The following is a 12,032-nucleotide window of genomic DNA, read 5'->3' as shown; positions in this document are numbered from 1 at the left end:
TAAACCTGTTAGATATTCATTCATTCATTCATTTTCTACCGCTTTTCCTCATGAGGGTCGCGGGGTGCTGGAGCCTACCCCAGTTGTTTTAGGGAGAGAGGCAGGGCTCACTCCGGACTGGTCAGCAAATTAAACCTGTTAGATATTCATTCATTCATTTTCTACCACTTTTCCTCATGAGGGTTGCGGGGGTGCTGGAGCCTACCCCAGATGTTTTAGGGAGAGTGGCAGGGCTCACTCCGGACTGGTCGGCAAATTAAACCTGTTAGATATTTATTCATTCATTTTCTACCGCTTTTCGTCACGAGGGTCACGGGGGTGCTGGAGCCTACCCCAGCTGACTTTGGGCGAGAGGCGGGGTACACCCTGGACTGGTGACCAGCCAATCACAGGGCACATATAGACAAACAACCATTCACACTCACATTCCTACCTATGGACATTTTGGAGTCGCCAATTAACCTAGCATGTTTTTGAACATGCAAACTCCACACAGAGATGGCCGAGGGTGGAATTGAACCCTGGTCTCCGAGCTGTGAGGTCTGTGCGCAAACCACTCATCCACCGTGCAGCCTATTAGCTATCCATATTATGTTAAATATTACATTCCTACTATATGTTTTATATTAAGCAGCTCATTTTTATGTCCGCCGGATGTTCTCTCAAAATCTTGCAGAGGAAATGAATCTGCCCGGAGTTCCATTTTTAAAAGCATATTATGTGATCCAGCCTCATTAAAATGCGTTGCCATTCTGGCTGAACTTATACCTCAAGTTGCTGTCTAAGCTTTTTGTTTTGAGTGCAGCTGCAGAGGTGGGTGAAGTTTTCTTTCCCACAAACCTCGGTGCACGGAAACGTCGGCAGTGGCACATGAAGTGAAAAGACTCAAGGCTTCCAATCTGATAAGAAGAATGGTATACATGCACATGGATATGTGCTAGCGGCCCAGCTGCTGTTATTGAGATGAGATTTCCTGACCGACACTGCTATGTTTGCATTATTGGACCGCTGGCCTGAGGGCAAGAACAATGATGGTGGTGGCATTGGGGTGTTATTGTAAAAACTGCTGCTGCTGGCCACATTTTGGTCACCTGAGATTTTTTCAAGTGGATCAAATAGGACTTGGGGTGCACTAATCCTCACACTCAAAAATTCAAATAGGTCCACCAGGAGCAAATGACATGTAGAGTGAATCCAATGTAAAGTTGTCTGTTGTGAACGGCGGTGTGTCGGTCATGAACGAACGGGTCAAAAGAGCTAGTTCTTTTTTGTGAACGGCGGTGTGTCGGGTCATGAACGAACGGGTCAAAAGAATTAGTTACTTTTTGTGAACGGCGATGTGTCAGGTCATGAACGATTGGGTCAAAAGAACTGGTTCTTTTTTGTGAACGGTGGTGTGTCAGTCATGAACGAACGGGTCAAAAGAACTAGTTCTTTTTTATGAACTGCGGTGTGTCGGTCATGAACGAATGGGTCAAAAGAACCGGTTCTTTTTTGTGAACGGCGGTGTGTCGGTCATGAACGAACGGGTCAAAAGAACTAGTTCTTTTTTGTGAACGGCGGTGTGTCGGGTCATGAATGAACGGGTCAAAAGAATTAGTTATTTTTTGTGAACGGCGATGTGTCGGGTCATGAACGATTGGGTCAAAAGAACTGGTTCTTTTTTGTGAACGGTGGTGTGTCAGTCATGAACGAACGGGTCAAAAGAACTAGTTCTTTTTTGTGAACGACGGTATGTTCACAAAAACGGCGGTATCCTAATCAATAGGAAATACGTCTCTCACTAGGACCCAGCAGAAAACGGTGTGGGTTGTTTTTTTTCTCAACTGTGATTGGCTGTCGTCGCTGTCACTCCATGAGCACCTGGTCTTCAATAGGACGGCATGACGCGATATGAATCGGCGACGAATCAATGGTGAGTGACGTTTCAAGTGATTATCATCACCTCTGCACTGTCCACGTCCACTGTGACACTTTGGCTCCTTTTTTCCTTGCCGTATGAAGTTATATTAATAAGGCGACGCTTCTTAGTGATGTTTCAGCAGCTGCCATGCAGTCAGAGTGTACTTACATACATACATTTTCAATACCGTTGGATATTTTTTTCCACTTCAAATCCACCTCGAAAGTTTTTAGCATGCTCAAAACAGTTTTGAAGTTTTAATATTCAGGAATAAAGCGTTCTGACTTCATTCTGACTCATTCCACCTCAATTGTGGCTAGGGTATTAGCATTAGCATAACATAACACTGACGTCAGTTCCTGCTTGCACGTGCGTACATGTGCACGTGACTCCCACCCCAGTCCTGACCAGCTCTTCCTCTTTTCTTCGTATATGATGTTAGTTTAATGGTTCTTTTACTGTCTGGCGTTGAATCGGACATGGATATGTTTCAATTTCTTGTCCTTATCAGTGTTGGGTCATGGTGGTATTTCCTGTCTCTAACAAGAGAAGAAGGTGGCACAGGATGAGAGCTACTTCCTGTACTGGCACACCCAGTAATGAACCCACTGGATCCTTACACTGGTACATTATACAAGTTTTTAGTACAAGGGCACACCTTTTTTTTTAATGTTGCAATGTTAATTTGGCTTGCAATGTTATAATGTTTGCAATGTTATGGCATAAGAGCAGATATGATAGGCCACACATTTCATATTGTTACTTCTGTCAGTAGTCATATGATCAATAATGATAGATAGATAGATAGATAGATATTGTGTATAGACTGGTCATATATTTCATCTTATTCCATATTATCTGCAAACTGTATTTATATATAACGCTGGGTAAAATTGTTGATTTGTTAATGCTTGGGTTGTTTATATAGTTTATTTTTTCATATTGTGTATTTTGTACTTTGTACTGCGTAACTGATTCCTTACTCTTGCTGCTGCGCAATGCAAATTTCCCCAAATTTCTTATTTTATCTTATTGGTTGTCAATCCCCTGTACCAATCTCCTAATTGTGACAATAATACGTTGCCAGATTACTCCGGAGTAGACCGACTGTCAACTCTAATCTGAATGTGTGTTTTACCACCTATAATAGCAACTATACTGTTTTATGACATATTTAAATCCTGCCGTGCCCAAGACAGACACAGTAGGGATGGTGTAATATTTAATAAATTCTCATACAATACATCATATTGTTCATCCAAACATTTGGTAGACTTTTTCCTCATGTGAAGTAAGGTTGCTATGGTACCCGTTATGTCATTGTATGGTCATATCACCTCGTACTTTGGACAAAAAAAACTTAAACTATATTAGGAAAGCAGGAAGTGAACAAAGAAAGCTAAGTCTGAGAGGCTTCACGTTGGATGAGTGGTTAGCGCGCAGTCATGATGTGCTATATATATCACTATATTGACACTCACTATGGTTAAAATTAAAATTAAAATTAACTTAAATTATATTTGGATCAAAATTAAAATAAAAAATCAAAAAAACTTACATTTGTTCACTTCCTGCTTTCCTAATATAATTTAAGTTTTTTTATTTTAATTTTGATCTAATTTTAATTTTAATTTTAATTTTAATTTTAATTTTAATTTTAATTTTAATTTTAATTTTAATTTTAATTTTAATTTTAATTTTAATTTTAATTTTAATTTTAATTTTAATTAGCTTTGCTTCTTCCTACTCCTTTTGGACATGTGGAACTGTGAACTGGTTATGTGATGCATTCAATTGTAATCTGATGCATGTTCAAATGAAATCAAACCATTACCATTACAGAGAGTCTAGTCATGTTGAAACTGCAGATGTTTGGGATGCATTGCAGCTGTTGCCACCACGGAGGGCTCGCCCACCAAACACTCCGATGTTGTACGTTTATTAAAGGTGGCTATTTTTGGTGAAACCATGATCACTGGGTTTGCTTTGGACTGTTGCTAGGGTGGATTTCTGTGGATTGGAAAAGGAAAATAATCATTCATTAACCCATGGATTAGTAAGAATGTGCCATTTATGGTCTGCATGCTGTACCATATGTCTTCTTGTATCTGTAAAGATTAGAATGCAAACTCAATACATTTACAACAGTTCTTACGGGCAAAGTTTATTGAAAAAGCTTGCTCAAAGGAACCTCAAGTCGTATCAGTGGATGACTGGTTAGCATGTTGGCCACACAGTCAGGAGATCAGACCAATCGTGAGAATCTCAAAACGCTCGGTTTCAGAAGGCTTGATAAAACCCGGCCCTTTGTGATGTCACAGAGGAGTGGACTTCCTTATATGGGCGTGGCTGTTCCTGCCCTCTCCCAAGCTCTGCTTCTGTGTTTACGTTGCTAGCAATGGCTCGTAAGGGAACGCCATATTTGTTTACAATTCCTAAAGACGCCACAAGTAGTTGCCGTTTCTGATTCCCTACCAGCAAAAAAAAATTTTAATCTGTCAACGGCATTTCACACAGGACTGTTTAGTGAACATGGACCAGTATGCAGCTGGACTGGCCGACAAACTTGCTGAAGCCTGACGCCTTTCCAACGTTACTTGGCCGTGTGGAAGAGTCAGAAGAGCAAGCGGTAAGTAGCAGTTTATCAGTGTCATAACTGTGTTTATTTTGTGTAAACAAAACACATTAGATGTTACCCATGCTGTAGAAAACCTAATGCTAAAATGCTAACGCTACTTACCATTGAGAGAAAAATTTCAAGAGAAAATTCGGACTGTCCAATCTCTCCCGATCGGATTCGGAATCCAACCCATGGCTGTATGTTAAAAGCGGACATTTTAAAAAGATAAACCGTTTATTATCAACTCTTATACCGTTCGTAGCTAGCGGCACAAACCAGAACTCCTTTTCAGTACTCGGGAGTGTGACCAACCACAGTGGAGTGTACGTACCTGGAAGCGCGCCGTGAGTGGAATACATTAAAAAAGACCGTTTTCGCGGGAAGCACGAAATCCAAAAAACCACAGCTTAATAGGTGCAGATTCTGGAAGAACTAGAAAGCTGGTTATTGTGTGTAGCTGCTCTATAGGAGTCCACAATTCAATACAAATGACCGAAAAATCTGCATCATAGGTCTCCTTTTAATGAAGCAAATATAAGACATTCAAACGATGCATTCAAGGACATTGCGACGATATGTAGTAGCAATATGAAAAATCAGGCAAAGATTGAATAAAGAGCAAAATATGTTTGTCGACTTGTACGCCAGGAACATAGAATGCAAACAATGCATGGATATTTACTACCCTATAAACTAGCACAAAAATGTAGCCGCATAGTGTACCCTATCTTTAGCCACCCTGTAGACTGACATTGTAGCATTTTATAGATAGAAAGTGATGATTATATTTTTATCTCTGTAATTTTAGCTTTGGGAAACTTTGTCTGCTCTCACCACAAAAATGACAACCATGGGCACCAATGACAGAAGAGGCTTCAGGCAAGTTTTTACCATAACATAATGATAATCCATAAAGACGAGGACTGTCTCTTATTGGTGGTAAAAAATCCAGTGAGTGTTGTTTAATTTTACGATTTATGTTGTGTTGACTCTCAGTAGTCTTTGTGAGTGTGAATGGTTGTTTGTTGTCTATATGTGCCCTGTGATTGGCTGGCCACCAGTCCAGGTTGTACCCCGTCTCTGGGCCGAAGACAGCTGGGATAGGCTCCAGCACCCCCGCGACCCTCGTGAGGATAAGCGGTAGAAAATGAATGAATGAATGAATGAACCTCAGTTAGTGTTGCCCCGGTTAACATACTTTTGATTAATTGGCTAGCGCGTAGACCTCACAGCTAGGAGACCAGGGTTCAATTCCACCCTCGGCCATCTCTGTGTGGAGTTTGCATGTTCTCCTCGTGCATGTGTGGGTTTTCTCCGGGTACTCCGGTTTCCTCCCACATTCCAAAAACATGCTAGGTTAATTGGCGACTCCAAATTGTCCATAGGTATGAATGTGAGTGTGAATGGTTGTTTGTCTATATGTGCCCTGTGATTGGCTGGCCACCAGTCCAGGTTGTACCCCGTCTCTGGGCCGAAGACAGCTGGGATAGGCTCCAGCACCCTCGCGACTCTCGTGAGGATAAGCGGTAGAAAATGAATGAATGAATGAACGAACCTCAGTTAGTGTTGCCCCGGTTAACATACTTTTGATTAATTGGCTAGCGCGTAGACCTCACAGCTAAGAGACCAGGGTTCAATTCCACCCTCTGCCATCTCTGTGTGGAGTTTGCATGTTCTCCCCCGTACATGCGTGGGTTTTCTCCAGGTACTCCGGTTTCCTCCCACATTCCAAAAACATGCTAGGTTAATTGTTGACTCCAAATTGTCCATACGTAGGTATGAATGTGAGTGTGAATGGTTGTTTGTCTATATGTGCCCTGTGATTGGCTGGCCACCAGTCCAGGGTGTACCCCGCCTCTGGGCCGAAGACAGTTGGGATAGGCTCCAGCACCCCCGCGACCCTCGTGAGGATAAGCGGTAGAAAATGAATGAATGAATGAATGAATGAACCTCAGTTAGTGTTGCCCCGGTTAACATACTTTTGATTAATTGGCTAGCGCCTAGATCTCACAGCTAGGAGACCAGGGTTCAATTCCACCCTCGGCCATCTCTGTGTGGAGTTTGCATGTTCTCCCCGTGCATGCGTGGGTTTTCTCCGGGTACTCCGGGTACTGCCGACTTAACTACTTACCATAGATTAATACTGACTCTGACTTAACCGCACTTAACTACAACAGTACTTGTATACTCTTTTTGTGTGCTCTCTTATGGCAAATGACATTGTAGGAGGGACCGAGTCACACACACACACAATATCACCCACACAATGAATTAGTGCTGTTTTCTTGGTACACAATGGTTCATTTTTGACAAAAAACAACCTCTCTCTCTGTCTCTGTCCGTCTCTCCCACAGTCGGACAAAGGCTTTGGTAGACAAGGAAGGGAAAGTTAATATTGAAAAAAAAGGTTACAACCTACAAGACCACAACACTTTTAGAGCAATTGTTCTCTGACAAGGGAACATGATGAATGAGGACCGACTTTTGCCAAAACTTGTTATGGAAACAGAACATGTGAGAAAGTCATCGGAGGTGCAACAGTAGGTTTTCCTGTTTGTCAGCCAAGTTCATGTGAAATTTCACTGACAATTTCCTGCTGAAGACTGATTGATTGAATTAATTCAAGATGTCATCGTGATTGTCATCAAGAAACCAAAGGCAAAACTGAAACATCATTGAAATGGTCTTGAAAACCTTCAGTTCAAAAGTACTGGTATCAGGATCAGCAATACTGGTCTTGATTGGCATTGCCCAAATCTAATAAAAAGGTTGTTCAATAAAAAGCAACCAAGTTTCAACAAGGTAAGCCGTAAACTGTACTTTTCTCCTCAGCTGGAGCCAATCACAGGGCACATATAGACAAACAACCATTCACACTCACATTCATACCTATGGACAATTTGGAGTCGCTAATTAACCTAGCATGTTTTTGGAATGTGGGAGGAAACCGGAGTACCCGGAGAAAACCCACACATGCACGGGGAGAACATGCAAACTCCACACAGAGATGGCCGAGAGTGGTATTGAACCCTGGTCTCTTAGCTGTGAGGTCTACGTGCTAGCCACTACTTGTATACTCTTTTTGTGTGCTCTCTTACGGCAAATGACATTGAATTAATCAAAAGTATGTTAACCGGGGCAACGCTAACTGAGGTTCGTTCATTCATTCATTCATTTTTTCAGCATTCGCTGAAAGAACGCTAGGTTCAATCTTGCTAATATTTTAATAATTAAGCTCGGCACATGTTTTATATAGATATGTATTTTCTTTTTTTAATAAAACTGGACTTGTGAATGGCGTATAGAAGGGTTTAGATTCTGTTCCACAGATGGCGCTAATGCACACGAAAGCTGCTTGCCAACCGCCAATAAACAACAGAAGAAGAAAAACCCCACGAAGAAGAACGCAGTCCGATTGAGCGGGTACAAGATACCTCAATCGGATTGGGGAAAGGAATATTCCACCCCTGGGAATCCCATTATATATTCATTAGGATTGGCACTTTTCTTTCGGAAAGGTTAGATTCTTCCCGTTTGAGCAAATAACCCAAATGGAATTGGACTATTTGGATCCATGTAAACGTGGCTATTGAAGGGTATATTGGTTTAATTGGTTTTACACTCTCTTCAAGATGTTTCTGGCTTCATCAGAATTCCGACTGTGTTGATCTGATCAGCAACATCATCTTTGTGATGATGTGCGAGTTCAAGTTTGACTTTAGTCTTTCACTTTTAATACATGAATCGGATCTTTCTTCATTGTGTCTCCTTTGCAGGCACTTGTAGTCCGTATTGCGTGCCTGTAATACTGAGACTATAGAGGATGTAGGAGGAGTGGGCACTTGACTTGACATCCACTTGACTGAAAGACATTGAAATGACGTGACAAACAAAGGCTTCCTCAGTCTGAGAGACATGAACACATCGCTTCTTTGTGTTAAATATGCCGGAAAAATGCTAAATTTAATCCTTAAGATGGAGATTCTCAATTAGTTTTTGTCATGCTCCCCTAAGGGACAGAATTTTTTTTTGCCACTTCCTGATTATAAATACTAGAATAACATAAGACTCTTTAGGAATTCATAGGGGTATAGGGGTGTTATTTCATGACAAGAGGGCTCTAATGTTAAAAACTGTATGTAGAAGTTCGTAAACAGGTTTTCTATGCTGTAACTATTTATGAATTCCTAAAGAGTATAAAGAGAATTGGGTAATATTGGTATTCGTTCACATATTTGGCTACACTCTTTGACCCATTAAATTAATATATATATATATGTATTTTTTATTTTTATTTAGCTTTTTAACCATAAACCCACAAATTTGTGGACACTTTAATATCCATCTGTCCGTTTTTTTGCCACTTCCTGATTATAAATACTAGAATAACTGATAATATTATTCATTTATCTGTACTGAACAGCAGATACTATAAGAGAGATTTTTTTTTTCTTAGCATTGCGGTCAGCAAGAAGTAAGGTTCTGACCCTCTGGGATCCAACACTGCGCTAAGGTCAGACGGGAATTGTTTTGGGCTCTAAAGTGCAGCCCGGATCTCCACCTTGTGGCTTGGACCCCATCTTGCAGGGCCGAGAGCTCCTGCCCGGTGCATGCATGCATGCATGCTCGTGCGAGCACGTCACGCACACACGCCCGACGGCCCACACACACACACAGCTTTTCCCAAGCAATTTCTGTGTACACTGCACATTGTTTACTCAAAGCAGCCTCACCGAAAAAAAAAAACTCAGCGAGCCAGCTGTGGGTGTAAGACGGAAGAGGACGTCCTGTGTGGAGAGTAATAAAAGCTCTAGGGTCAAAGGGTCAGGGGCTGAAACCTGACATCACTGCTCTAGCATGCGGAGAAAAAAAAAAACAAAACACAGGTCTTGAACGCCTCTGCAATAATGGTGGAAATATATAGCCGTCCGTCGCAGGGACTTAACCTCTGTGTGCGTCTTTAATAAAAGTCCAACACTGACAAATAGACCGAGTATGAACCTGGAAACTGTCTTCATGGAAGTGAGCAATGTAATTTATACCACCACCCTTACCACAATAGGCTTGGGAAAAGTTAAATCCTGATCTGGATTGTATTTCCAGGGTAGGGTGTATCAGCTAGATGACGACAGATGCCTCAGCTACAGGATGTAAATAGAGTTACATCATACCGATGCAACCCTCCAGCGTATTTAAGAAAAAGGGAGGTCAGAATTTTGTGTATTTTTACATGTAAGATCTTCACATTTTATCAATTTTTTAGTGGATTGAGTAGCTTTATTGCAACAGGAAGTACCAAAAAGGGATTTTTACTTGTAATTTGATTCACATTTTATTGATTATTTTAGTGGATTGAATAGCTTTATTGCAACATGAAGGACCAAAAAGGGATTTTTACATATAAGATCTTCATATTTTATTGATTATTTTAGTGGATTGAAGAGCTTTATAGCAACAGAGGGTACCAAAAAGGGATTTTTACATGTAAGATCTTCACATTTTATCGATTTTAGTGGGTCGAGTAGCTTTATTGCAACAGGAAGTACAAAAAAGGGATTTTTACTTGTAATTTGATTCACATTTTATTGATTATTTTAGTGGATCAAGTAGCTTTATTGCAACAGGAAGTACCAAAAAGGGTTTTTTACTTGTGATTTGATTCACATTTTATCGATTATTTTAGTGGATCCAATAGCTTTATTGCAACAGGAAGTACCAAAAAGGGATTTTTACATGTAAGATCTTCACATTTTATTGATTATTTTAGTGGATGGAATATCTTTATTGCAACAGGAAGTACCAAAAAGGGATTTTTACTTGTAATTGTAACATAGGACAAAGAGTGTAGCCAAATATGTGAATGGATATCAATATTACCCAATTCTCTTTATACTCTTTAGGTATTCATAGGAGTATAGGGGTGTTATTTCATGACAAGAGGGCTCTAATGTTAAAAACTGTATGTAGAAGTTCGTAAACAGGTTTTCTATGCTGTAACTATTTATGAATTCCTAAAGAGTATAAAGAGAATTGGGTAATATTGGTATTCATTCACATATTTGGCTACACTTTTTGACACATTAAATTAACATATATATATCTATGTATTTTTTTTATTTTTTTTTTATTTTTTAACCATAAACCCACAAATTTGTGGACACTTTAATGTCGATCCGTTCGTTTTCTATGCCGTTTATCCTCGTGCTGTATTATGTCCACTCCAGATAAATGAACGACTCTTTTTTTTTTTTTTTTAGATACCTTATGGAAGTTCCAGTAGGTGTAGCCCCCCCCCCCCCCCCCCCCCCCCCCCCCCCCCAGTTATTTGCGAAGTCTGGCTCTCTAATGATAGACTGGAGTACTTTTGGGAACCACATGAGCATGACGACGAGGAGGAGGAAGAAAGAAAGAAAAAAACAAAAAAAAAAAAGAGTCCAACCCCTCTGAAGATTTCCTGTTTCATGAAAGTCATCCAGTGAGTCATATAACTGCACGTACGTCCCACTCGGTGTGTTTACTCTCTCAGGGCAGCTGCAGAACGAAGCGGGGCGAAGAAAGTTCGCTGGAGTCTGGATATTAAAAATCTCCCCCCCACACCCCCTCCCACGACAAGGCTTTGGGTTGATTCATGAGAAAGAGAAGGTTGTATTGTCGGCCTCTTTCATGGAGCTACTTCGCTTTTCCGCTTTCTGGTGTGGAGCGATACTTTGTGGTAGTATTGTGTTGGAGCGAGCGGGTGAGTCGTACTTTTACTACTACAAAAAAAATCAAAAAACTTTTCAAACAAGTTAATACACTTTTTATGTTGTAACAGTTATTTTTAATTTTACAAGAAACTTTTTAAAATACAGGTGTTTGATAATGCACTCAAGACGTCAGACAATAACTATGTGAACGATACATTAACTCCAGGGGCGGATCTTAACAAAGATATGTCCATCTTTGGTGTGCTGACTACATAGCTAACAGGTTTAAGCCCCCCCTCACACACCCCCCCAACAAAGTTATGCCTTCATCTATCTCACTCTCATTCCCAGCAGTTCCTAATCCTCCCCTTTTCTCCCAACAATTAGACGCAGCCCCAGGGTGACAATTACTACCCTTCACCCTTTTCCATTCCAAAAGCCACCCTGCTGGCTTTCAGTGACACTCTCCTCCAGAGGGGTTGCACTAATTGTATAATTGCCTAACATGAGTACTCAGGCATGGACACCCCCCCTTTCCCTTAGTGTCTCAAATCCGGCACGTCCATCACTTGCACTTCAATAAGTACACTACATGCATTTTGACAGTGTAGTCCATGCAGTTTAATTACTGTTATTGCAAATGATAGCTAACAACTAGCTTGACGACACAGCTCAAACATACATACATATGCTGACTACTACTATTATTCATTCATTCATTTTCTACCGCTTTTCCTCACGGGGGTCGCAAGGGGTGCTGGAGCCGATCCCAGCTGTCTTCTTCGGGCGAGGGGCGGGGTACACCCTGGACTGGTCGCCAGCC

At 40.9% G+C, this 12,032-nt stretch overlaps 1 protein-coding gene across 5 annotated transcripts in view; it reads left to right on the top strand.

Annotated features, from left to right (window-relative positions):
- Positions 1–1,821: 1,821 nt before the first annotated feature.
- tgfbr2b (transforming growth factor beta receptor 2b) overlaps positions 1,822–12,032 on the top strand; it is a 32,221-nt gene continuing 22,010 nt past the window's right edge. Inside the window, exons 1-3 of one of the 5 annotated variants that reach the window (XM_058047257.1) lie at positions 1,822–1,915; positions 4,421–4,532; positions 5,332–5,402. In XM_058047257.1, coding sequence (XP_057903240.1) covers positions 5,384–5,402 — 19 coding nt within the window. In that variant the 5' untranslated portion in view covers positions 1,822–1,915; positions 4,421–4,532; positions 5,332–5,383. The other 4 variants (XM_058047258.1, XM_058047259.1, XM_058047260.1 and 1 more) reach the window with 4 other exon arrangements.

This window comes from Doryrhamphus excisus, chromosome 14, assembly GCF_030265055.1.
Source record: "Doryrhamphus excisus isolate RoL2022-K1 chromosome 14, RoL_Dexc_1.0, whole genome shotgun sequence".
In the NCBI taxonomy this organism is placed as follows: domain Eukaryota; kingdom Metazoa; phylum Chordata; class Actinopteri; order Syngnathiformes; family Syngnathidae; genus Doryrhamphus; species Doryrhamphus excisus.
This window is presented reverse-complemented; position numbering and strand designations above follow the sequence as displayed.